The sequence below is a fragment of the Pseudophryne corroboree genome, chromosome 2 (genome assembly GCF_028390025.1).
Source record: "Pseudophryne corroboree isolate aPseCor3 chromosome 2, aPseCor3.hap2, whole genome shotgun sequence".
NCBI classification, from domain to species: domain Eukaryota; kingdom Metazoa; phylum Chordata; class Amphibia; order Anura; family Myobatrachidae; genus Pseudophryne; species Pseudophryne corroboree.
The window spans coordinates 764982167-765009756 of NC_086445.1; the positions used below are offsets into that span (position 1 = coordinate 764982167).

The window sequence follows — 27590 nt, forward strand, 5'->3', positions numbered from 1 at the left end:
CTGATTGACTTTATTAGCGAGAGTGCACCTTCCATGTTTTCCGGAATCTTCTGTATTTAAGTGGACCCATTGGGCCCATTAGGAGCACCCGCGTCTAGAATCCATGTTTTATTGATGAGAGTGCAGGATACCCAAAGGAGAGAGAGATAGATAGAGATATATATATATATCCAAAGAGACAGTAGTCTACTGGGTTCTAGAGTCAACGCTATGTCGATTTCTGCTAGACGTGTCCTGGGGAACATGCAATGGACAGGTGATGCCGACTAAAAGAGGCATATGGAAGGTTTACCTTACAAGGCTGAGGAATTGTGTGGAGAAGGGCTCTCGGACCTGGTCTCCACAGCTATAGCTGGTAATTCTGATCTTTTGCATTATATTCCCTCACAGCCTAAGAAAGCACGACATTATCAAATGCAGTCCTTTCGCTCGCAGAATAACAAGAAAGTACGAGGGGTGTCCTTTCTTACCAGAGGTAAGGGCACAGCTAGTTCCCAGGAACAGAAGTCCTCCCCGGCCTCTACTACATCCACCGCATAACGCTGGAGCTCCGCTAAGGGAGTCCGTCCCAGTGGGAGCACGTCTTCGACTCTTCAGCCACATCTGAGTTCACTCACAGGTGGATCCCGGGGCAATAAAAATTGTTTCTCATGGTTACAAGCTAGAATTCGAAAGGTGCCTCGACGGTTTTTCCTTATCGGACCTGCCGGCTTCTCCCTCAGAAAGGGAGATAATATTAAATACAATTCACACATTGTATCTCCAACAGGTGGTGCTCAAGGTTCCCCTCCTGCAACAAGGAAGGCGATATGACTCAACCTTGGCTGTAGTCCCGAAACCGTACGGTTCGGTCAGACCTATTTTAAAATTAAAATCTCTGAACCTATACGGGAAAAGGTTCAAATTTAAAGTGGAATCGCCCAGAGCGATCATCGCCAGCCTGGAAGGGGAGGATTTGATGGTGTATCTAGACATAAAGGCTGCATACCTTCCTGTTCCCATTTATCCTCGCCATCAGGCGTACCTGACAATTGCGGTACAGGATTGTCATTACCAATTTCAGGGTAATTGGCGGAAATAATGGTGCTCCAACGCAAGCAAGGAGTCAGTTATCCAATACTTGGACGATCTCCTAATAAGGGCGAGAACAAAAGAGCAGTTGTTCAACAGCGTGTCACTTTCGCTGAAGGTGTCACAGCAACACGGCTGGATTCTCAATTTCCCGAGGTCACAGTTGGTTCCTATAACTCGTCTGCCCTTCTTGGGTATGATTCTGGATACAGACCAGAAATGGGTTTACCTTCAAATAGAGAAGGCCCAGGAACTCATGACTAGTCAGAGACCTATTGAAACCAAGACAGGTGTCAGTGCATCGCTGCACTCGAGTCCTGGGAAAACATTCCCTTAGGCAGGTTCCATGCGAGGACTTCAAATGGGGGGTGGTATTCATGTGACTGCCGGTCAGCTGACCGACCGTCACATGACCTCCTCCACGAGCCCGACGGCTCACTTTCCCGATGGCCGGCATGCCGACCAACAGGGACTATTTCCACTCGTGGGTGTCCACGACACCCATAGAGTGGGAATAGAACCCGTGGCGACCGCAGGTCGCCATTGAGCCCGCAGCGTGGTGAGTGCAGCGAGCCCGCAAGGGGCTTGCTGCACTCGCCCCTCCCCGCCGGGATCCCGGCGTCTGTAAGCTGACCGGCGGTCAGCCATACTACACCCCAAATGGGACCTACTGGACAAGTGGTCCGGGTCACATCTACAGATTCATCAGTTGATCACCCTATCCCCCAGGGCCAGGGTATCTCTCCTGTGGTGGCTGCAGAGTGCTCACCTTCTAGAGGGCTGCAGATTCGGCATTCAGGACTGGATCCTGGTGACCACGGACGCGAGCCTCCGAGGCTGGGGAGCAGTCACACAGGGAAGAAATTTTCCAAGGTCTTTTGGTCAGAGTCACAAGAGACTTGTCTTCACATCAACATATTGGAACTAAGGGCCATATACAACGCCTTACGTCAAGCGGAGACCTTTCTTCGCGACCAACCAGTTCTAATCCAGTCAGACAACATCACCACAGTAGCTCATGTAAACCGCCAAGGTGGCACAAGGAGCAGAGTGGCGATGGCGGAAGCCGCCAGAATTCTTCGCTTGGCGGAGAATTATGTAAGAGCACTGTCAACAGTGTTCATTCCGGAAGTGAACAACTGGGAAGCAGACTTCCTCACCAGACATTCGTCCTGGAGAGTGGAGACTTCATCAGGAAGTCTTCGCACAGATTGCAGTTCGGTGGGGACTGCCACAGATAGACATGATGGCGTCCCGCCTCAACAAAAAGCTGCAGAGTTATTGCACCTGGTCAAGAGACCCACAGGCAGCAGCGGTAGGCGCCCTAGTGATACCGTGGGTGTTCCAGTCAGTCTATGTATTTCCTCCTCCTTCCTCTCATACCCAAGGGTTGAGAATAATAAGAAAAAGGAGGAGTGAGAACAATCCTCATTGTTCCAGATTGGCCACGAAGGATCTGGTATCCGGATCTGCAGGAAAGGCTTACAGAAGATCCGTGGCCTCTTCTTCTAAGGCTGGACCTGTTGCAACAGGGCCCATGTCTGTTCCAAGACTTACCGCGGCTGCGTTTGACGGCATGACGGTTGAACGCCGGATCCTAGCGGAAAAAGGCATTCCGGATGAGGTCATTCCTACACTGATAAAGGCTAGGAAGGACGTGACATCTAAACATTATCACCGTATATGGCGAAAATATGTTTCTTGGTGTGAGGCCAGGAATGCTCCTACGGAAGAATTCCATCTGGGCCGTTTCCTTCACTTCCTACAAACTGGAGTGAATTTGGGCCTAAAACTTAGGCTCCATTAAGGTTCAGATTTCGGCCCTATCCTTTTTCTTTCAAAAAGAATTGGCTTCTCTCCCAGAAGTTCAGATTTTTTTGTGAAGGGAGTGCTGCATTTTCAGCCTCCTTTTGTACCTCTGGTGGAGCCCTGGGACCTTAACGTGGTGTTAAGTTTCCTTAAGTCACACTGGTTTGAACCACCTAAAACGGTAGAGTTAAAATATCTCACTTGGAAGGTGGTCATGTTATTAGCCTTGGCTTCGGCTAGGCAAGTGTCGGAATTGACGGCTTTGTCTCATAAAAGCCCTTATCTGGTTTTCCATGTCGACAGAGCGGAGTTGCGGACACGTCCTCAATTCCTGCCTAAGGTGGTATCATCCTTTCATATGAACCAGCCTATTGTGGTGCCTGTGGCTACGCATGACTTGGAGGACTCCAAGTCCCTGGATGTGGTCAGGGCTTTGAAAATTTACGTAGCCAGAACGGCTAGAGTCAGAAAAACTGAATCACTGTTTGACCTGTATGCTGCCAACAAGCTTGGCGCTCCTGCTTCACAGCAGACTATTGCCCGCTGGATTTGTAACACCATTCAGCAGGCTCATTCTACGGCTGGATTGCCGTTGCCTAAATCGGTTAGGACCCATTCCACTAGGAAGGTGGGCTCTTTTTGGGCGGCTGCCTGAGGGGTCTCGGCATTACAGTTGTGCCGAGCTGCTACTTGGTCGGGTTCAAACACCTTTGCAAAATTCTATAAGTTTGATAACCTGGCTGAGGAAGACCTCTTGTTTGCTCAATCAGTGCTGCAGAGTCATCCGCACTCTCCCGCCCCGTTTGGGAGCTTTGGTATAATCCCCATGGTCCTTACGGAGTCCCCAGCATCCTCTAGGACGTTAGAGAAAATAAGATTTTAAACCTACCGGTAAATCTTTTTCTCGTAGTCCATAGAGGATGCTGGGCGCCCGTCCCAAGTGCGGACTACTTCTGCAATACTTGTATATATATATTGCTTCGATAAGGGTTATGTTATAGTTGCATCGGTCCTGAACTGATGCGATGTTTCATACTGTTAACTGGGTAGTTTGTCACAAGTTATACGGTGTGATTTGGTGTGGCTGGTATGAATCTTGCCCTTGGATTAACAAAATCCTTTTCCTCGTACTGTCCGTCTCCTCTGGGCACAGTTTCTCTGAGGTCTGGAGGAGGGGCATAGAGGGAGGAGCTAGTGCACACCCAAGTCTAAAGACTTTCTTAAAGTGCCCATGTCTCCTGCGGAGCCCGTCTATCCCCATGGTCCTTACGGAGTCCCCAGCATCCTCTACGGACTACGAGAAAAAGATTTACCGGTAGGTTTAAAATCTTATTTCTCTGACGTCCTAGTGGATGCTGGGAACTCCGTAAGGACCATGGGGATAGCGGCTCCGCAGGAGACTGGGCACAAAAGTAAAAGCTTTAGGACTACCTGGTGTGCACTGGCTCCTCCCCCTATGACCCTCCTCCAAGCCTCAGTTAGATTTTTGTGCCCGGCCGAGAAGGGTGCACACTAGGGGCTCTCCTGAGCTTCTTAGTGAAAGTTTTAGGTTTTTTATTTTCAGTGAGTCCTGCTGGCAACAGGCTCACTGCATCGAGGGACTAAGGGGAGAAGAAGCGAACTCACCTGCGTGCAGAGTGGATTGGGCTTCTTAGGCTACTGGACACCATTAGCTCCAGAGGGACCGAACACAGGCCCAGCCTTGGAGCTCGGTCCCAGAGCCGCGCCGCCGGCCCCCTTACAGAGCCAGAAACAAGAAGAGGTCCGGAAAAATCGGCGGCAGAAGACATCAGTCTTCAACAAGGTAGCGCACAGCACTGCAGCTGTGCGCCATTGTTACTCGGGCACACTTCACACTCCGGTCACTGAGGGTGCAGGGCGCTAGGGGGGGGCGTCCTGAGCAGCAATGTAAAACACCTTGGCTGGCATAAATACACCACATATAACCCCCAGGGCTATATGGATGTATTTTAACCCCTGCCAGAACTTACAAGAAAGCGTGAGAAAAGGCCGCCGAGAAGGGGGCGGAGCCTATCTCCTCAGCACACAGGCGCCATTTTCCATCACAGCTCCGCTGGAAGGACGTCTCCCTGACTCTCCCCTGCAGTCCTGCACTACAGAAAAGGGTAAAAAAGAGAGGGGGGGCACTAATTTGGCGCAGTTTTGATACTTAAAGCAGCTATAAAGGGAAAAGCACATTTTATAGTGGTATTCCTGTTTATATATAGCGCTCTGGTGTGTGCTGGCATACTCTCCCTCTGTCTCCCCAAAGGGCTAGTGGGGTCCTGTCCTCTATCAGAGCATTCCCTGTGTGTGTGCGGTGTGTCGGTACGATTGTGTCGACATGTTTGAGGAGGAAAATTAGATGGAGGCGGAGCAATTGCCTATTATACAGTTGTCACCCCCTAGGGAGTCGACACCTGAGTGGATGAGCTTATGGAAGGAATTGCGTGACAGTGTCAGCTCTTTACGACAGACAGTTGACGACATGAGACAGCCGGCTACTCAGCTTGTGCCTGTCCAAGGGTCTCAAACGCCATCAGGGGCTTTAAAACGCCCGTTACCTCAAATGGCAGACACAGACACGGATACTGACTCCAGTGTCGATGATGAGGAGACAAACGTGACTTCCACTAGGGCCACACGTTACATGATTGAAGCAATTAAAAATGTATTGCATATCTCTGATAATACAAGTACCACTAAAAAGGGTATTATGTTTGGTGAGAAAAAACTGCCTGTAGTTTTTCCTGTATCCGAGGAATTAAATGAAGTGTGTGATGAGGCGTGGGTTTCCCCCGATAAAAAACTGATAATTCCTAAAAGGTTATTGGCATCGTACCCTTTCCCGCCAGAGGATAGGGCACGTTGGGAAACACCCCCTAGGGTGGATAAAGCGCTCACACGTTTGTCAAAACAGGTAGCACTACCCTCCTGATACGGCCGCCCTAAAGGAACCTGCCGATAGAAAGCTGGAGAATATCCTAAAATGTATATACTCTCACACGGGTGTTATACTGCGACCAGCAATCGCCTCAGCCTGGATGTGCAGTGCGGGCCTGGCGTGGTCGGATTCCCTGACTGAAAATATTGATACCCTAGATAGGGACAGTATATTACTGACTATAGAGCATTTGAAGGATGCATTTCTATATATGCGTGATGCACAGAGGGATATTTGCCGACTGGCATCAAGAGTTAGCGCGCTGTCCATTTCTGCTAGAAGAGGTTTATGGACGCGGCAGTGGTCAGGTGATGCGGATTCTAAAAGGCACATGGAAGTATTGCCTTATAAGGGGAAGGAGTTATTTGGGGTAGGTCTATCAGACCTGGTAGCCACGGCAACTGCTGGAAAATCCACATTTTTACCCCAGGTAGCTTCTCAACCTAAGAAGACGCCGTATTATCAGGCGCAGTCCTTTCGGCCCCATAAGGGCAAGCGGGCAAAAGGCGCCTCATTTCTGCCCCGTGGCAGAGGGAGAGGAAAAAGGCTGCAACAAACAGCCAGTTCCCAGGAACAAAAGCCCTCTCCCGCCTCCGCAAAGTCCTCAGTATGACGCTGGGGCTTTACAAGCAGACACGGTGGGGGCCCGTCTCAAGAAGTTCAGTGCGCAGTGGGCCCACTCGCAAGTGGACCCCTGGATCCTTCAAGTGGTATCTCAGGGGTACAAATTGGAATTCGAGACATCTCCCCCTCGCCGTTTTCTAAAGTCTGCTTTACCGACGTCTCCCTCAGACAGGGAGGCAGTATTGGAAGCCATTCACAAGCTGTATTCCCAGCAGGTGATAATCAAGGTACCCCTCCTACAACAGGGAAAGGGGTACTATTCCACACTATTTGTGGTACCGAAGCCGGACGGCTCGGTGAGACCAATTTTAAACCTAAAATCCTTGAACACTTACATACAAAGGTTCAAATTCAAGATGGAGTCACTCAGAGCAGTGATTGCAAACCTGGAAGACGGGGACTATATGGTGTCTCTGGACATCAAAGATGATTACCTACATGTCCCAATTTACCCTTCTCACCAAGGGTACCTCAGGTTTGTGGTACAGAACTGTCACTATCAGTTTCAGACACTGCCGTTTGGATTGTCCACGGCACCCCGGGTCTTTACCAAGGTAATGGCCGAAATGATGATACTCCTTCGAAGGAAGGGAGTTTTAGTTATCCCTTACTTGGACGATCTCCTGATAAGGGCAAGATCCAGGGAACAGTTGGAAGTCGGGGTAGCACTATCTCAGATAGTGCTGCGCCAGCACGGTTGGATTCTCAATATTCCAAAATCTCAGCTGATCCCGACGACACGACTTCTATTCCTAGGGATGATCCTGGACACAGTCCAGCAATCCCATTCGGCAGATTCCACGCAAGAACCTTCCAGTGGGATCTGCTAGACAAATGGTCCGGGTCGCATCTTCAGATGCATCAGCGGATAATCTTGTCACCAAGGACAAGGGTGTCTCTCCTTTGGTGGTTGCAGAGTGCTCATCTTCTAGAGGGCCGCAGATTCGGCATTCAGGACTAAGTCCTGGTGACCACGGATGCCAGCCTGAGAGGCTGGGGAGCAGTCACACAGGGAAGAAATTTCCAGGGCTTGTGGTCAAGCCTGGAGACATCACTTCACATAAATATCCTGGAGCTAAGGGCCATCTACAATGCTCTACGCCTAGCAAGACCTCTGCTTCAAGGTCAGCCGGTGCTGATCCAGTCAGACAACATCACGGCAGTCGTCCACGTAAACAGACAGGGCGGCACAAGAAGCAGGAGGGCAATGACAGAAGTTGCAAGGATTCTTCGCTGGGCGGAAAATCATGTGATAGCACTGTCAGCAGTGTTCATTCCGGGAGTGGACAACTGGGAAGCAGACTTCCTCAGCAGACACGACCTCCACCCGGGGGAGTGGGGACTTCACCCAGAAGTCTTCCACATGATTGTGAACCGTTGGGAAAAACCAAAGGTGGACATGATGGCGTCCCGCCTCAACAAAAAACTGGACAGGTATTGCGCCAGGTCAAGGGACCCTCAGGCAATAGTTGTGGACGCTCTGGTAACACCGTGGGTGTACCAGTCAGTGTATGTGTTCCCTCCTCTGCCTCTCATACCCAAGGTACTGAGAATCATAAGAAGGAGAGGAGTAAGGACTATACTCGTGGCTCCGGATTGGCCAAGAAGGACTTGGTACCCGGAACTTCAAGAGATGCTCACAGAGGACCCGTGGCCTCTACCTCTAAGAAAGGACCTGCTCCAGCAGGGACCCTGTCTGTTCCAAGACTTACCGCGGCTGCGTTTGACGGCATGGCGGTTGAACGCCGGATCCTGAAGGAAAAAGGCATTCCGGATGAAGTCATCCCTGCCCTGATCAAAGCCAGGAAGGATGTAACCGTACAGCATTATCACCGTATTTGGCGTAAATATGTTGCGTGGTGCGAGGCCAGGAAGGCCCCTACAGAGGAATTTCAACTGGGTCGTTTCCTGCATTTCCTGCAAACAGGACTGTCTATGGGCCTAAAATTAGGGTCCATTAAGGTTCAAATTTCGACCCTGTCGATTTTCTTCCAAAAAGAACTGGCTTCAGTTCCTGAAGTTCAGACGTTTGTCAAGGGGGTACTGCATATACAGCCTCCTTTTGTGCCTCCAGTGGCACCGTGGGATCTCAATGTAGTTTTGGGGTTCCTAAAATCACATTGGTTTGAACCACTCTCCACTGTGGACTTAAAATATCTCACTTGGAAAGTGGTAATGCTACTAGCCCTGGCTTCAGCCAGGCGTGTCTCAGAATTGGCGGCTTTATCCTATAAAAGCCCTTACCTAATTTTTCATACGGACAGGGCAGAATTGAGGACTCGTCCTCAATTTCTCCCTAAGGTGGTTTCAGCATTTCACTTGAACCAGCCTATTGTGGTACCTGCGGCTACTAGGGACTTGGAGGACTCCAAGTTGCTGGACGTAGTCAGGGCCCTGAAAATATGTTTCCAGGACGGCTGGAGTCAGGAAATCTGACTCGCTGTTTATCCTGTATGCACCCAACAAGCTGGGTGCTCCTGCTTCTAAGCAGACTATTGCTCGTTGGATTTGTAGTACAATTCAGCTTGCACATTCTGTGGCAGGCCTGCCACAGCCAAAATCTGTAAAAGCCCATTCCACAAGGAAGGTGGGCTCATCTTGGGCAGCTGCCCGAGGGGTCTCGGCTTTACAACTTTGCCGAGCAGCTACTTGGTCAGGGGCAAACACGTTTGCTAAATTCTACAAATTTGATACCCTGGCTGAGGAGGACCTTGAGTTCTCTCATTCGGTGCTGCAGAGTCATCCGCACTCTCCCGCCCGTTTGGGAGCTTTGGTATAATCCCCATGGTCCTTATGGAGTTCCCAGCATCCACTAGGACGTCAGAGAAAATAAGAATTTACTTACCGATAATTCTATTTCTCATAGTCCGTAGTGGATGCTGGGCGCCCGTCCCAAGTGCGGATTGTCTGCAATACTTGTACATAGTTATTGTTACAAAAATCGGGTTATTATTGTTGTGAGCCATCTTTTCAGAGGCTCCTCTGTTATCATGCTGTTAACTGGGTTCAGATCACAGGTTGTACGGTGTGATTGGTGTGGCTGGTATGAGTCTTACCCGGGATTCAAAATCCTTCCTTATTGTGTACGCTCGTCCGGGCACAGTATCCTAACTGAGGCTTGGAGGAGGGTCATAGGGGGAGGAGCCAGTGCACACCAGGTAGTCCTAAAGCTTTTACTTTTGTGCCCAGTCTCCTGCGGAGCCGCTATCCCCATGGTCCTTACGGAGTTCCCAGCATCCACTACGGACTATGAGAAATAGAATTATCGGTAAGTAAATTCTTATTTTTTTTGTATATATGTGTATATATGTGTGTGTGTATATATATCTATCTATCTATCTATCTATCTATCTATATATATATATATATATATATATATATGGAGTAGAAGAAAAATGGCAGCGGCACTCCGTTTGAAATTATTGAAAAAAATGTATTTCAAATATAATACAACATCACAGTGGTCACATATAGAACCAACGTTTCGGGGTCCTTGGACCCCTTTGTCAAGGCGTGACGCCTTGACAAAGGGGTCCAAGGACCCCGAAACGTTGGTTCTATATGTGACCACTGTGATGTTGTATTATATTTGAAATACATTTTTTTCAATAATTTCAAACGGAGTGCCGCTGCCATTTTTCTTCTACTCCATGGATTATTTACTGCGGAGGGCACCCGGATTAATCTAATTGCATTGGGAGTGCCGGGCATAACAAAATTCTATATATATATATATATATATATATATCATTACACAAATGGACACTGTAGTACAATCAGCGGCACTCAGGGACTGACACAGCTGGAAACAAGTAAAGTGCTGGTGCTTTTTAATCCATAGTAAAGGCTGGGTGATCCAACGTTTCGGGGCACGAAAGCCCCTTTGTCAAGGTGAGCCAAATACAGAGTGAATAAGAACAAAAACAAAGTGTTACCTTTATGGTGGATAAGACCCGCGGGCGGGAAGAACAGCAGTGTCCGGGGGAACGTGACGCTTCCGTCCCGGATTGTGTGACGTGTGTGCGCCTCGGTCACATGATCGTCCTGCGCGTCGTTGGATGCCTACGTTGCCATGGCATCCTAACAAGCTGGTGTTGTCATGGCTGCCTGGGACTTCCGTGGTCTCCCGATCGCGGAGGTCAAGGAACCGGGCTGCAAAGTAAAAGTGACAAGTGTAAAAACAACGTGTGCGGTTATAAATTTTTAAGAAGGATCTATAAGTCTGAGACTAAATGGTGTAATACAAGCTGCGTGCATACAACGGTCTTGGAGTGACAAACATTGTATGGAAACATACTGATAATGTCAATCTGACAAAATGGGGTAAAATTGGCAAATGCTTATCCAAACAAATACACATCCTGAAAAGATGGCAGTGGTAATATTGCTAAAACAGCCAAATTAGAGAAAAAGATACAACGTGTAACTATATTGCCTGAGAACTACCAGTGTTAATGGAATGGGGCTTATGTAAAGAAACTGTCAACACATCCTGCTTCAACTGTGTGGCACTAACTGTAGACCACATTCCATTTGGCCCCGTTCCATCAAGGGAATACGACTTAGAATACACTCCATTGTATTCTGTCGTTAAGACCCTTCGGTCTCACGGTGTCCAACTTGAACATCCAGCTGGCCTCACGTTTGAGCAGAGTACCTGCCCTATCGCCACCTCTCAGATTGTTGGGTATGTGGTCAATGATTTGAAAATGTAGATCCTTCAAGGAATGTTTTTCTACATAGTGTCTGGCAACAGGTTGTTCAGATCTCTTCAGTATTAGTGCAGCCTTTAGCGCAGATCTATGTAACGCAAAGCGTTCCCTGGCATTGCGTATGGTCTTGCCCACGTATTGGTACTTGCATGGACAGGTGATTAAATAAACAATATAAGCCGTTGTGCATGTGAGCACATGCTTGATGTTATATGTTCTACCTGTCGTACTGGAGGTAAACGTCGGGCCAGTGATCATGTGTTTGCATGTCTCGCAGCCTAGGCATTTGTAGCAGCCTGCTGGTTTTGTTAAGAAGTTGGTAACTGGTGTGGAGTCGAAACCTGTGATATCAGAGTGAACCACGAAATCTTTGATGCTTTTGCCCTTGGTGTGACACATCATGGGCCTCTTCTTCCGTAACGTGGTAAGATTTTTATCTGTCACCACTATGGGCCACAGCGCATTGAGAGCTCGAGGAACCACTGGACTGGAAGTGTTGTACCGTGAGACAAAGGGTATGATCTCCTGAAACCCAAAATCAAGAGTGACCAGGCAATCATACCCTTTGTCTCACGGTACAACACTGTTGTGGATTCACCAAACGGGATGTTGAGGAGGACTCCGAGAACAAGTGGAGTCTCTTCCCTGTGAAGGTGTAGCCAAGTTGGGTGAGGGTTTTGTTAATATTCTCGCGGCAGATGCCTCTGGTAAGTCTACCTTCTTGCCCTAGGTTCCCTCACCTACGGTTGGTGACGCATTTTTGTAGGATGCAGTCATTTCGACTGAGTAGATAAGGTTCCCCCTTTCTTTGCAGGTAAAGGAAGGTACAAAGAGGTAAGAGGTCAATTGCCTTTTTCAAGTTCGCAGGAGCAGAATTCTTCCTATGTTTTCTGCCACGTCCACCGCAGGACGTTGGGTCTATCACGTCTAAAACTCTTCAGTCAGCCCTGCAAAGAACATGGACCATTGAGTTAAGGATAGAATCCCTAGGAGGACATATGGGAGTTTTCCTGACGTTTCCCCTCACCGATTTTTTTTTTTTTTTTCAAATAGACCTTACCGATTCTCCTCCGGACAGGGAGGTAGTATGTGACGCAATACAAGAGTTGTGTCAGGATCAGGTCATTGTCCTGCTGTCCCGGTCATAAAAAAAAAAAGGAAGAAGCTGTTCTTAAAAATTTTTGGGGCCTCCGAGGCCAGAAGGCTCGGTCAGACCAAATCCTCTATCTGAAATCTCAAAATTACTACTTAAAATCCTTGAGGGAATCTCTCATGGCAGGGTTTCTGCACACGGACAACGGAGAAAGGAGGTCTCATTACGGTTTCTTCCGCATTAGGCTTACCTGAGGTTTGCGATTCAGGATTGGCGTTACCAATTCGCCAGAGTGATGGCGGTATGATGGGTTTCCTTCGATAGTAAGGAGACTTAGTTGTTCTATACTGGATCGCTCTCCGAATTGCGGAGAGATCAAGAAGCCAAATGGTACAAAACGTTGCTTTCTCCCTGACAGTTCTTCAACAGCAGAACTTGCCAGAATCCCTGTTGGTCCCAACGACGCGGTAGCCGGCTTGGGCGATATTATTTGCTTCCAGTGGAAAAAGCTCTGAGGATTTAGAGTCTGGTTAGACCTGCAACTGGGTCAATCCATTAATACATTCAGTTACTGGAAAAGAGTGTTGCGGCCTACGAGGCCTTTTCAGTGGGCAGTTTGCATGCCAGAGTGTTGGCGGGACCTGTTGGACAGGTCGTCCGGTTCCCTCCTGGGATATTCATGGTTTCAAGACCAGAAAGTCACTCTTGTGGTAGCAGCGAAATTCTCACCGAGGACAAGTGTCAAGTTCGGATACTTATCACCACTTTAACGGTCTAGAGTTAAGGGCCGTTTATAACTGTTTTCTACAAACAAAAACCGGAGAAAAAATGGCAGAAGCCAGACAGATATCCCGCTTGGCGACAAAACATTTACGCGCTCCGTCAGCGATGTTCGTACCAAGAGTGGACAACTGGGAAGCAGACTTCCTCGGTGGACACGTTCTCCATCCAGGAGAGTAGAGTCTTCTTCATCAAGCGGTTTTTTACAGAAGTGACAAGTTTGGGGAATTCTGAAAATAGTCAAGATGGCATCTTGCCTCGACAAGAAACTTCAGCGTTATTGTTCAAGGTTAGGGTCCCTCAAGATAGCGGTGGACGCCCTAGTGACACCATGGGTGTTTCGGTCGGTACATGTGTTCCCTCCACTTCCAGTCTGTCCAAAGATGCTAAAGGATCACAAGAAGAACTAAGGTTCAGGTGATCCTCATTCTTCCAGACTGGCCAAGGAAGGCTGGTATCCGGATCTTCAGGAATTACTCATAGGAGATCCCTGACCTCTTCCTCTGCAAGAGGATCGGTTACGGCAGGGGCCGTGTGTGTTCCTAGATTTACCACGGTTTCCATTGACTGTTTAGAAGTTAAACGCCGGATCTCAACCCGAAAGGGTATTCCCAGTGAAGTCATCCCTACTCTTCTTCAGACAGAAAGAAGTAACGTTAAAACATTACCACCAATTTTGGAGAAAGTATGTGTCTTGGTGTGAATCCAAGAAAGTTCCTACGGAAGAATTCCAGTTGGGTCGTTTTTTCTCCATTCTTTCCTTACAAGGTTGTGTGGATGCGGGCCTTAAGTTGGGCTCGATTGAAGGTTCAGTTTCAGCCTTATCGGGTTTCTTCCAAACACAATTGGCCTCCTTTCCAGAGGTTCAGACTTTCGTAAAAGGAGTGTTACACATCCATCCTCCCTTGTGCCCCTGTGGCACCATGGATCTTACCGTGGTGTTGCAGTTCCTGCATTCTCATTGGTTGAACTTTTCAATACAGTTTAGTGGAAATTCCTCACTTGGAAAGTGGTCATGCAGTTGGCATTGACGTCCGCGGGGCGGGTGTCTGAATTAGCGGTTTTGTTTCACAAGAGCCCTGTTTAATCTTCCATGAAGATAGAGCGGAGTTGAGAACTAGTCAGCACTTTCTGACAAAAGTGGTTTCATCGTTTCACATGAACAAACCTATTGTGGTGCCGGTGGCCACTGACGCCTGGGCGACATCGAAATATCTCGATGTGGGCTGAGTTTGAAAATTTATGTTGCCGGATTGTCTCAGATTAGGAAAACAGACTCTCTGTTTCTCCTGTATGCTCCCAACAAGATTGGGGCTCCTGCTTCCAAGCAGACTATTGCGCGCTGGATCTGTGCTACGATTCAGCTGGCTCATTCTACGGCTGGAGTGCCGTTGCCGAGATCGGTGGAGGCCCATTCTACCAGAAAGGTGGGCGGCGCGTTCTGGGCGGCTGCCCGAGGAGTCTTGGCATTACAGATTTGACGAGCGGCTCCTTGGTCAGGTTCAAACACCTTGGTTTACAAGTTTGATACCCTGGCTGATGAGGACCTCATGTTTGCTCAATCGGTGCTGCAGAGTCATCCGCACTCTCCCGCCCATTCTGGAGCTTTGGTATAATCCCTATGGTCCTTTTGGAGTCCCCAGCATCCTCTAGGACAGGCATGTCCAAACTGAGGCCCTCCAGCTGTTGTGAAACTACATATCCCAGCATGCCCCGACACAGTCTTGCTGTCAGAGAATGCTAAAGCTGTGTCAGGGCATGCTGGAAAGTGTAGTTTCTCAACAGCTGGAGGGCCGCAGTTGGGACATGCCTGCTCTAGGACGTATGAGAAAATATTATTTTAATACCTACCGGTAAATCCTTTTCTCTTAGTCCGTAGAGGATGCTGGGCGCCAATCCCAGTGCGTACGGTCTCTGCAGTTGTTAGTTTTGGTTACACACATGCGGTGTTACTTTTCAGTCAGCCTGTTGCTGACGTTGTTCATGCCGTGGCAGGCAATATGCTATTATTGGTTGTGTTTACACACAGGTTGTGTTACGTTTTCTGGCAGCATTTTGCTGCATATTATTCATGCCGTCAGCTGGTGTTCTGTTGAATGCCACGTCTGCGGCATGCTGGAGGTGTGAGCTGGTATGACGCTCACCATGTTTAATGATAAATTCTTTCCTTGAAATGTCAGTCTCCCTGGGCACAGTTCTATTAATGGAGTCTGGAGGAGGGACATAGAGGGAGGAGCCAGTTCACACCCCTTTTAAAGTCTTAAAGTGCCCATGTCTCCTGCGGATCCCGTCTATACCCCATGGTCCTTTTGGAGTCCCCAGCATCCTCTACGGACTAAGAGAAAAGGATTTACCGGTAGGTATTAAAATCCTATTAATTATAAATGCTCTCACTGAAATGCGTTATTGGGCAGCACAGACTGTGTAATGGTTAGCATTACTGCCTCATAGCACTGAGGTCATGTGTTCAATTCCCAGCATGTCCATAACTGTGTGGAGTTTGTATATTCTCCCTGTGCTTGCGTGGGTTTCCTCCTGGTACTCCGGTTTCCTCCCACAATCCAAAAATGTACTGGTAGGTTAATTGGCTCCCTACAAATTAACCTGTGTGTGTGTGTGTATACACATGTGGTAGGGAATATAGATTGTAGGCTCCACTGGGGGCAGGGACTAATGTGAATGACCAAAATACTCTGTAAAGTGCTGCGGAATATGTGTGCGCTATATAAATAACTGGTAATAAATAAATAATATTAGAACAGATTGCGTTGCACAGCAAAAGAACCAATGTGTGCCATTGCCCCAAGGTTAGTTTACATTAGTTTCATTTTGGATTTCTTTCCTTTGTTGCATTACCATTCGTCCACAACTGTACTGGATTCCGTTGGGGTTTCTTTTGGTATTCTACATTAATAATTATAACAGAGGAATGTGAGCTGCTGTTTCTATTTTCTCTAACGTCCTAGTGGATGCTGGGGACTCCGAAAGGACCATGGGGAATAGCGGCTCCGCAGGAGACTGGGCACATCTAAAGAAAGCTTTAGGACTATCTGGTGTGCACTGGCTCCTCCCCCTATGACCCTCCTCCAAGCCTCAGTTAGATCTCTGTGCCCGAACGAGAAGGGTGCACACTAGGGGCTCTCCTGAGCTTCTTAGTGAAAGTTTTAGTTTAGGTTTTTTATTTTCAGTGAGACCTGCTGGCAACAGGCTCACTGCATCGAGGGACTAAGGGGAGAAGAAGCGAACTCACCTGCGTGCAGAGTGGATTGGGCTTCTTAGGCTACTGGACATTAGCTCCAGAGGGACGATCACAGGCCCAGCTTGGATGGGTCCCAGAGCCGCGCCGCCGGCCCCCTTACAGAGCCAGAAGGCAGAAGAGGTCCGGAAAATCGGCGGCAGAAGACGTCCTGTCTTCAACAAGGTAGCGCACAGCACTGCAGCTGTGCGCCATTGCTCTCAGCACACTTCACACTCCGGTCACTGAGGGTGCAGGGCGCTGGGGGGGGCGCCCTGAGACGCAATAATAAACACCTTGGATGGCAAAAAATGCATCACATATAGCTCCTGGGCTATATGGATGCATTTAACCCCTGCCAAAATACATAAAAAAAACGGGAGATAGGCTCCGCCCCCTTATCGGCGGCCTTATCTCCTCAGCACACTGGCGCCATTTTCCCTCACAGCTCCGTTGGAGGGAAGCTCCCTGGCTCTCCCCTGCAGTCACTACACTACAGAAAGGGTTAAAAAAAGAGAGGGGGGCACAAATTAGGCGCAGTTTTAACTATACAGCAGCTATAAGGGGAAAAACACTTATATAATGTTATCCCTGTGTGTATGTGTATATATATATATATATATATATATATATATAGCGCTCTGGTGTGTGCTGGCAAACTCTCCCTCTGTCTCCCCAAAGGGCTAGTGGGGTCCTGTCCTCTATCAGAGCATTCCCTGTGTGTGTGCTGTATGTCGGTACTTTTGTGTCGACATGTATGAGGAGAAAAATGATGTGGAGACGGAGCAGATTGCCTGTAATAGTGATGTCACCCCCTAGGAGGTCGACACCTGAGTGGATGAACTGTTGGAAGAAATTACGTGACAGTGTCAGCTCTGTATAAAAGACAGTGGTTGACATGAGACAGCCGGCTACTCAGCTTGTGTCTGTCCAGACGTCTCATAGGCCGTCAGGGGCTATAAAGCGCCCGTTACCTCAGATGGCAGATATAGACGCCGACACGGATACTGACTCCAGTGTCGACGGTGAAGAGACAAATGTGACTTCCAGTAGGGCCACACATTACATGATTGAGGCAATGAAAATGTTTTACACATTTCTGATAATACGAGTACCACCAAAAAAAAGGGGTATTATGTTCGGTGAGGAAAAACTACCTGTAGTTTTCCTAAATCTGAGAAATTAAATGAGGTGTGTGATGATGCGTGGGTTTCCCCCGATAACAATTTCTAAAATGTTATTGGCATTATATCCTTTCCCGCCAGAGGTTAGGGTGCGTTGGGAAACACCCCCTAGGGTGGATAAAGCGCTCACACGCTTGTAAGGGCTCTATCCTCTCCTGGGATGGCCGTCCTTAAGGATCCTGCTGATAGAAAGCAGGAGGGTATCCTAAAATGTATTTACACACACACTGGTGTTATACTGCGACCAGCAATCGCCTCAGCCTGGATGTGCAGTGCTGGGTTGGCGTGGTCGGATTCCCTGACTGAAAATATTGATACCCTAGATAGGGACAGTATATTTTTGCCTATAGAGCATTTGAAAGATGCATTTCTATATATGCGTGATGCACAGCGGAATATTTGCCGACTGGCATCAAGTCTAAGTGCGTTGTCCATTTCTACCAGTAGAGGGTTATGGACACGTCGGTGGTCAGGTGATGCGTATTCCAAACGGCATTTGGAAGTATTGCCTTATTAAGGGGAGGAGTTATTTGGGGTCGGTCTTTCAGACCTGGTGGCCACGGCAACAGCTGGGAAATCCACGTTTGTACCCCAGGTCGCCTCTCAACATGAGAAGACGCCGTATTATCAGGCGCAGTCTTTTCGTGGATAAGCGGGCAAAAGGTTCCTCATTTCTGCCCCGTGACAGAGGGAGAGGAAAAAGGCTGCAGAAATCAGCCAGTTCCCAGGAACAGAAACCCTCTCCCGCCTCTGCCAAGCCCTCAGTATACGCTGGGGCTTTACAAGCAGAATCAGGCACGGTGGGGGGGCCCGTCTCAATGAATTTCAGCGCGCAGTGGGCTCACTCGCAAGTAGACCCCTGGATCCTTCAGGTGATATCTCAGGGGTACAAATTAGAATTCGAGACGTCTCCCCCTCGCCGTTTCCTAAAGTCGGCTTTACCGATGTCTCCTTCTGACAGGGAGACCGTTTTGGAAGCCATTCACAAGCTGTATTCCCAGCAGGTGATAATCAATATACCCCTCCTGCAACAGGGAACGGGATATTATTCCACACTGTTGTGGTACCGAAGCCGGACGGCTCGGTGAGACCGATTCTAAATCTAAAATCTTTGAACACTTACATACAGAGGTTCAAATTCAAGATTGAGTCACTCAGAGCAGTGATTGCGAACCTGGAAGAAGGGGACTACATGATGTCTCGGGACATCAAGGATGCTTACCTTCATGTCAAAATTTACCCTTCTCACCAAGGGTACCTCAGGTTTGTGGTACAGAACTGTCACTATCAGTTCAGACGCTGCCGTATGGATGGTCCACGGCACCCCGGGTCTTTACCAAGGTAATGGCCGAAATGATGATATTCCTTCAAAGGAAGGGAATTTTAGTTATCCCTTACTTGGACAATTCCCTGATAAGGGTAAGATCCAGGGAACAGTTGGAGGTCGGTGTAGCACTATCTCAGGTAGTGTTGCTGCAGCACGGTTGGATTCTCAATATTCCAAAATCGCAGCTGGTTCCGACGACTTGTCTTCTGTTCCTAGGGATGATCCTGGACACAGTCCAGAAAAAGGTGTTTCTCCCGGAGGAGAAAGCCAGGGAGTTATCCGAGCTAGTCAGGAACCTCCTAAAACCGAGCCAAGTCTCAGTGCATCAATGCACAAGGGTTCTGGGTAAAATGGTGGCTTCCTACGAAGCAATCCCATTCGGCAGATTCCACGCAAGAACTTTCCAGTGGGACCTGCTGGACAAATGGTCCGGGTCGCATCTTCAGATGCATCAGCGGATAACCCTGTCACCAAGGACAAGGGTGTCCCTCCTGTGGTGGTTGCAGAGTGCTCATCTTCTAGAGGGCCGCAGATTTGGCATTCAGGACTGGGTCCTGGTAACCACGGATGCCAGCCTGCGAGGCTGGGGAGCAGTCACACAGGGAAGGAATATCCAGGACTTATGGTCAAGCCTGGAGACATCACTTCACATAAATATCCTGAAGCTAAGGGACATTTACAATGCTCTAAGCTTAGCAAGACTTCTGCTTCAAGGTCAGCCGGTGTTGATCCAGTCGGACAACATCACGGCAGTCACCCACGTAAACAGACAGGGTGGCACAAGAAGCAGGAGGGCAATGGCAGAAGCTGCAAGGATTCTTCGCTGGGCGGAAAATCATGGGATAGCACTGTCAGCAGTATTCATTCCGGGAGTGGACAACTGGGAAGCAGACTTCCTCAGCACGACCTCCACCCGGGAGAGTGGGGACTTCACCCAGAAGTCTTCCACATGATTATAAACCGTTGGGAAAAACTCGACAGGTATTGCGCCAGGTCCAGGGACCCTCAGGCAATAGCTGTAGACGCTCTGGTAACACCGTGGGTGTACCAGTCAGGGTATGTGTTCCCTCCTCTGCCTCTCATACCCAAGGTACTGAGATTGATAAGATGGTGAGGAGTAAGCACTGTATTCGTGGCTCCGGATTGGCCAAGAAGGACTTGGTGGCCGGAGCTTCAAGAGATGCTCACGGAGGATCCGTGGCCTCTACCTCTGAGAGGGGACCTGCTCCAGCAGGGACCCTGTCTGTTCCAAGACTTACTGCGGCTGTGTTTGACGGCATGGCGGTTGAACGCCGGATCCTGAAGGAAAAAGGGCATTCCGGATGAAGTCATCCCTATCCTGATCAAAGCCAGGAAGGATGTAACCGCAAAAACATTATCACCGCAATTGGCGAAAATATGTTGCGTGGTGCGAGGCCAGTAAGGCCCGACGGTGGAAATTCAACTGGGTCGATTCCTACATTTCCTGCAAACAGGAGTGTCTATGGGCCTGAAATTGGGGTCCATTAAGGTTCAAATTTCGGCCCTGTCAATTTTCTTCCAAAAAGAACTAGCTTCAGTCCCTGAAGTTCAGACGTTTGTAAAAGGGGTACTGTATATACAGCCTCCTTTTGTGCCTCCAGTGGCACTTTGGGATCTCAATGTAGTTTTGGGTCCCAAAAGTCACATTGGTTTGAACCACTTAAATCTGTGGAGTTACAATATCTCACATGGAAAGTGGTCATGCTGTTGGCCCTGGCCTGGGCCAGGCGCGTGTCAGAATTGGCGGCTTTATCCTGAAAAAGCCCTTATCTGATGTTCCATTCGGACAGGGCGAAATTGAGGACTCGTCCTCAGATTCTCCCTAAGGTGGTTTCAGCGTTTCACCTGAACCAACCTATTTGTGGTGCCTGCGGCTACTAGGGACTTGGAGGATTCCAAGTTGCTGGACGTAGTCAGGGCCCTGAAAATATGTTTCCAGGACGGCTGGAGTCAGAAAATCTGACTCGCTGTTTATCCTGTATGCACCCAACAAGCTGGGTGCTCCTGCTTCTAAGCAGACGATTGCTCGTTGGATTTGTAGTACAATTCAGCTTGCACAGCCAAAATCTGTAAAAGCCCATTCCACACGGAAAGTGGGCTCATCTTGGGCGGCTGCCCGAGGGGTCTCTGCTTTACAACTTTGCCGAGCAGCTACTTGGTCAGGGGCAAACACGTTTGCTAAATTCTACAAATTTGATACCCTGGCTGAGGAGGACCTGGAGTTCTCTCATTCGGTGCTGCAGAGTCATCCGCACTCTCCCGCCCGTTTGGGAGCTTTGGTATAATCCCCATGGTCCTTTCGGAGTCCCCAGCATCCACTAGGACGTTAGAGAAAATAAGAATTTACTTACCGATAATTCTATTTCTCATAGTCCGTAGTGGATGCTGGGCGCCCATCCCAAGTGCGGATTGTCTGCATTACTTGTACATAGTTATTGTTACAAAAATCGGGTTTTTTGTTGTTGTGAGCCATCTTTTCAGAGGCTCCTTCTGTTATCATGCTGTTAACTGGGTTCAGATCACAAGTTGTACGGTGTGATTGGTGTGGCTGGTAAGAGTCTTACCCGGGATTCAAGATCCTTCCTTATTGTGTACGCTCGTCCGGGCACAGTATCCTAACTGAGGCTTGGAGGAGGGTCATAGGGGGAGGAGCCAGTGCACACCAGATAGTCCTAAAGCTTTCTTTAGATGTGCCCAGTCTCCTGCGGAGCCGCTATTCCCCATGGTCCTTTCGGAGTCCCCAGCATCCACTACGGACTATGAGAAATAGAATTATCGGTAAGTAAATTCTTATTTTCTGTACTCTCTACATACTGCCATATATTCTGTAATTAAATAAGAAAAGAAATGTCACATGCTGTTGGGCAGTAGACAATGTATGGTACTCCTCACTCACGCTATAAATATACAGTGCACACCATTAAGGTCAATACACACTTAACGATATAATGAGCGACGTCGCTCATTTTCCCCCTCCTTGAGCGACGTCGCTCATTGTATCGTTAAGTGTGTATGCCGCCAGCGACGACCGATGCGCGGGTCGGCAATGATCGTCGCTGTCGGTAGGGCATGCATGAAGGATGTGGACTGTCGTCCACGACCTTCACTGAGCGATATGAGCGGTCATATCGCTCAGTGCGTACAGGCGGCCGCCGGCCGGTCGGCCCGGGAGGGGGAGACGTTAGACGATGTCGCTCACAGAGCGACATCGTCTAATGTGTATGGGCCTTTAGAATAAATGTTTCTCTGCTTCTAGCACACTGAGGCCAGTCATAGACTTCTGTGGCTTCATGTACATGCATTATTTAGTTGTTTACATTCTTCAACCCAGAATCCATTTCTCTGTCAGCAGACATCTCCTGTAATGGTGTGTACACACGGTGAAATTTTTTTCTTTCGATTTTGACTATATAGTCAAAATCGCAAGAAAAGTTAGTGCAAATCGCAAGGTGTTATCCCACTTGCGATCCCGATGCGTGGTCCCGCCAGGTCGGCATCGCAAGAATAGAAAGACTGTGCAGGCAAGTCAATCCTTGCTAGATCGGTGTACTATCTAGTTCATCTCACATGTCCATTAAATCTCACATAAGCCAAAATTGTAAGCACACACAGTCCATATCTCAAGATAAGTTAGTCAAAATCGGTGGTGCTGGGCTCTGGGGAGTTCAGGGGAAATAGCTAAGTGAAAATCGGGCATAGCAAGGATCTCACCGTGTGTACACACCATAGTCTGTTGTGTTGTAATAACCCTCCCCATACAATAGCTTGGGGTCTTTGCCTAATGTGAAAGAGGTATATGACATGGTGGTGTCCTCTGCTGTGCAAGAACACAGACCTTGCTCTTAGCCTGCACAGATGGCTATCATATGCATTTCTCAGCACCTGCCAAGGGCGTAGCTACCATTGGTGCAGGGAATGCAGCTGCTATGGGGCCCAGACCTGAGAGGGGCCCATCTTCCCTGTCAAAATTACATGCTGTACAGTATATATTTTTCGCCATTGGTTGATACATAGGGACACTTACAAACTTTTACCTTGGGGCATACAATATATCTAGTTATGACCCTGAACTTCCTAATTGTAATATGATATAAAACGAACTGGAGGGCATTCTAATGTTACATTATATAAACTAAAGCACTGTAATGTATCACAATATAAAGTGGAGGCACTATAGTGTGGCATGTGAACTGGGGACACTGTCATAATGTGAATTGGGGGTACTGTGTTACATAATGTGTACTGGCAGCCCTACAATGTCACACATAATGTGAATTAGAGCACTACTGTGGTTCATAAAATCTACTAGAGCACTACTATGGTTCAAAAAAATGAACTAGGGCACTATTATCTGGTATAAAATTAACAACTGCTGTTGAAGCATTGGGGCAGGGGCCCTTTTAAATGTTGATATGGGGCCCATTAAGTTCTGACTACTCCCCCTGGCACTAGCCATTATTTAATAACCATTTCTTATATAGAGCAGCATATTCAGTTGCACTTTACAATTGGAAACAGTAATAGGACAAAACTGGGTAATGACAGACAGGCATAGGTAGGAAGGCCCTGCTCGCAAGCTTACAATCTGTAGGGAAAGTGGCATTGCTACACAAGGATCGGTGCTACCTATTGCATAATGATTCAGAAAGATTGCAGAGGTTTTTAGTCATACAGCAATGTTAGCCGGGGGTTAGGAGCTATTGAGCTGGAGTCATTTTAATCCTCCTCTCTTGTTCATGATAAATGTCAAGTCTAGCCCGTTTGCATGCTTCATGTTATTGAGGCGAAATCACATGACTCTTAGTCTGTTATGTGGAGTGATGCTTGTTGCTTTTCTAGTGCAAGGATTTGTTAAATTGCTCAGTTTATTGGTATGTGTAGTGAGCCGTAAAGGAGTAATTTGCGTTCATTGATCTTTTTACACGTGAGCGGATGTCATTGGTATATTTATAGACACACAGCTCATGTACTTCAGACTGTCATCTCGTTGCAGAGCACAGTTGGATTCCGTGCAGCACGGAGCCTGTACACCGGTGACCAAAGAGATCTCCCTAAGACGAAAATTTAAAAAATGGCTGAGAAGCAGATCAGGTAATGTGACAAGTGTTTCTACCCTACTTGATTTTTGTTTACATTTTATACTTTCTTAAATGGAAAAAGAAAAAACACGCAAAGTTACTGCTTTTAATCATTTCATTATAGATTGACAAATATTTAAAATAAGATTACAGAATAGCCTTTTGAACATCTAAGGATGCAATGCTTGTGTATATGGATTTGAGGATGTATGTGGCTTATATAAGTTTCCCTTACATTTACTGAAACATCAGAGCAATGCTTATTTGTTTCTCCAGCGACAACCCTTGCATACCTCCTCATCCCAACAGATATCCTTATTTTCTCTAACGTCCTAGTGGATGCTGGGGACTCCGAAAGGACCATGGGAATAGCGGCTCCGCAGGAGACTGGGCACAAAGTAAAAGCTTTAGGACTAGCTGGTGTGCACTGGCTCCTCCCCCTATGACCCTCCCTCCTCCAAGCCTCAGTTAAGATTTTGTGCCTGAACGAGAAGGGTGCAATCTAGGTGGCTCTCCTGAGCTGCTTAGAGTAAAAGTTTAAATAGGTTTTTTATTTTCAGTGAGACCTGCTGGCAACAGGCTCACTGCATCGAGGGACTAAGGGGAGAAGAAGCGAACTCACCTGCGTGCAGAGTGGATTGGGCTTCTTAGGCTACTGGACATTAGCTCCAGAGGGACGATCACAGGCCCAGCCATGGATGGGTCCCGGAGCCGCGCCGCCGGCCCCCTTACAGATGCTGAAGCAAGAAGAGGTCCATAAATCGGCGGCAGAAGACTTTCCTGTCTTCATAAGGTAGCGCACAGCACTGCAGCTGTGCGCCATTGCTCTCAGCACACTTCACACTTCGGTCACTGAGGGTGCAGGACGCTGGGGGGGGGGCGCCCTGGGAAGCAATGAATTTACCTTATTTGGCAAAAAATACATCACATATAGCTCCTGGGCTATATTCCAGAAAAAAGCGGGAGAAGAGCCCGCCGTGAAGGGGGCGGGGCCTATCACCTCAGCACACAGCGCCATTTTTCCCACACAGCTCCGCTGGTAGGAAGGCTCCCAGAATCTCCCCTGCATCCTGCAACTACAGAAACAGGGTAAAAAAGAGAGGGGGGCACTTATTTGGCAAAATAACAGATATAATCAGCTATAAGGGATAGACACTTATTGTAAGGTTGTCCCTATACATATATAGCGCTCTGGTGTGTGCTGGCAAACTCTCCCTCTGTCTCCCCAAGGGGCTAAGTGGGTCCTGTCCTCTATCAGAGCATTCCCTGTGTGTGTGCTGGGTGTCGGTACGTGTGTGTCGACATGTATGAGGAGGAAAATGATGTGGAGGCGGAGCAATTGCCTATAATGGTGATGTCACCCCCTAGGGAGTCGACACCTGAATGGATGGCCGTAATTAAGGAATTACGTGACCGTGTCGGCACGTTACAGAAAACTGTTGACGACATGAGACAGCCGGCAGCTCAGTTAGTGCCTGTCCAGGCGTCTCAAACACCGTCGGGGGCTATTAAACGCCCGTTACCTCAGTGGGTCGACACGGACCCAGACACAGACACTGACTCCAGTGTCGACGGTGAAGAAACAAACGTATTTTCCAGTAGGGCCACACGTTACATGATCACGGCAATGAAGGAGGTTTTGCACATCTCTGATACTGCAAGTACCACAAAAAGGGGTATTATGTGGGGTGTGAAAAAACTACCCGTAGTTTCTCTATCGTCCTAGTGGATGCTGGGGTTCCTGAAAGGACCATGGGGAATAGCGGCTCCGCAGGAGACAGGGCACAAAAAGTAAAGCTTTTTCCGATCAGGTGGTGTGCACTGGCTCCTCCCCCTATGACCCTCCTCCAGACTCCAGTTAGATTTTTGTGCCCGGCCGAGAAGGGTGCAATCTAGGTGGCTCTCCTAAAGAGCTGCTTAGAAAAAGTTTAGCTAGGTTTTTTATTTTACAGTGATTCCTGCTGGCAACAGGATCACTGCAGCGAGGGACTGAGGGGAGAAGGAGTCAACTCACCTGCGTGCAGGATGGATTGGCTTCTTGGCTACTGGACATCAAGCTCCAGAGGGACGATCACGGGTACAGCCTGGATGGTCACCGGAGCCACGCCGCCGGCCCCCTTGCAGATGCTGAAGACAGAAGAGGTCCAGAATCGGCGGCTGAAGACTCCTGCAGTCTTCAAAAGGTAGCGCACAGCACTGCAGCTGTGCGCCATTTTCCTCTCAGCACACTTCACACGGCAGTCACTGAGGGTGCAGGGCGCTGGGAGGGGGGCGCCCTGGGAGGCAAAATGATTACCTATAAAGGCTAAAAATACCTCACATATAGCCCTAGAGGCTATATGGAGATATTTAACCCCTGCCTGATTTCTCTAAATAGCGGGAGACGAGCCCGACAGAAAAGGGGCGGGGCCTATCTCCTCAGCACACGGCGCCATTTCCTCTCACAGTTCCGCTGGTCAGGACGGCTCCCAAGTCTCTCCCCTGCACTGCACTACAGAAACAGGGTAAAACAGAGAGGGGGGGGCACATTTATGGCGATAATTTGATATAACAAAGCAGCTATAAGGGAGCACTTATTATAAGGCTATCCCTGATATATATATAGCGCTTTTGGTGTGTGCTGGCAAACTCTCCCTCTGTCTCCCCAAAGGGCTAGTGGGTCCTGTCTTCGTTAGGAGCATTCCCTGTGTGTCTGCTGTGTGTCGGTACGTGTGTGTCGACATGTATGAGGACGATATTGGTGTGGAGGCGGAGCAATTGCCAAATATGAGGATGTCACCCCCTAGGGAGTCGACACCGGAATGGATGCCTTTATTTTTGGAACTACGGGATAATGTCAACACGCTAAAGCAGTCGTTTGACGACATGAGGCGGCCGGACAATCAATTAGTGCCTGTCCAGGCGACTCAAACACCGTCAGGGGCTGTGAAACGCCCTTTGCCTCAGTCGGTCGACACAGACCCAGACACAGGCGATGACTCCAGTGGTGACGGTGACGAATCAACCGTATTTTCCAGTAGGGCCACACGTTATATGATTTTGGCAATGAAGGAGGCGTTACATTTAGCTGATACTACAGGTACCACTAAACAGGGTATTATGTGGGGTATGAAAAAACTTCCTATAGTTTTTCCTGAATCAGAAGAATTAAATGACGTGTGTAATGAAGCGTGGGTTGCCCCTGATAAAAAACTGATAATTTCAAAGAAATTATTGGCATTATACCCTTTCCCGCCAGAGGTTAGGGAGCGCTGGGAAACACCTCCTAGGGTGGACAAGGCGCTAACACGCTTATCTAAACAAGTGGCGTTACCCTCTCCTGAGACGGCCGCACTTAAAGATCCATCAGATAGGAGGATGGAAAATATCCAAAAAAGTATATACACACATGCAGGTGTTATACTACGACCAGCTGTAGCGACTGCCTGGATGGGCAGTGCTGGGGTAGTTTGGTCAGAGTCCCTGATTGAAAATATTGATACCCTGGACAGGGACAATATTTTACTGTCGTTAGAACAAATAAAGGATGCATTTCTTTATATGCGTGATGCACAGAGGGATATCTGCACACTGGCATCACGGGTAAGTGCTATGTCCATTTCGGCCAGAAGAGCTTTATGGACGCGACAGTGGTCAGGTGATGCGGATTCAAAACGGCATATGGAAGTTTTGCCGTATAAAGGGGAGGAGTTATTTGGAGTCGGTCTATCAG

At 48.4% G+C, this 27590-nt stretch overlaps 1 protein-coding gene across 5 annotated transcripts in view; it reads left to right on the forward strand.

Moving 5' to 3' along the window:
• The window catches only part of LOC135047580 (mitochondrial glutamate carrier 1-like), a 178051-nt gene that overhangs the window by 107412 nt on the left and 43049 nt on the right, over positions 1 to 27590 (forward strand). For all 5 annotated transcript variants that reach the window (XM_063955462.1, XM_063955461.1, XM_063955465.1 and 2 more), the window contains one exon: positions 23794 to 23891. In XM_063955462.1, the coding sequence (XP_063811532.1) occupies positions 23872 to 23891 (20 nt within the window). In that variant the 5' untranslated portion in view covers positions 23794 to 23871. The remainder of the gene's footprint in view (positions 1 to 23793; positions 23892 to 27590) is intronic.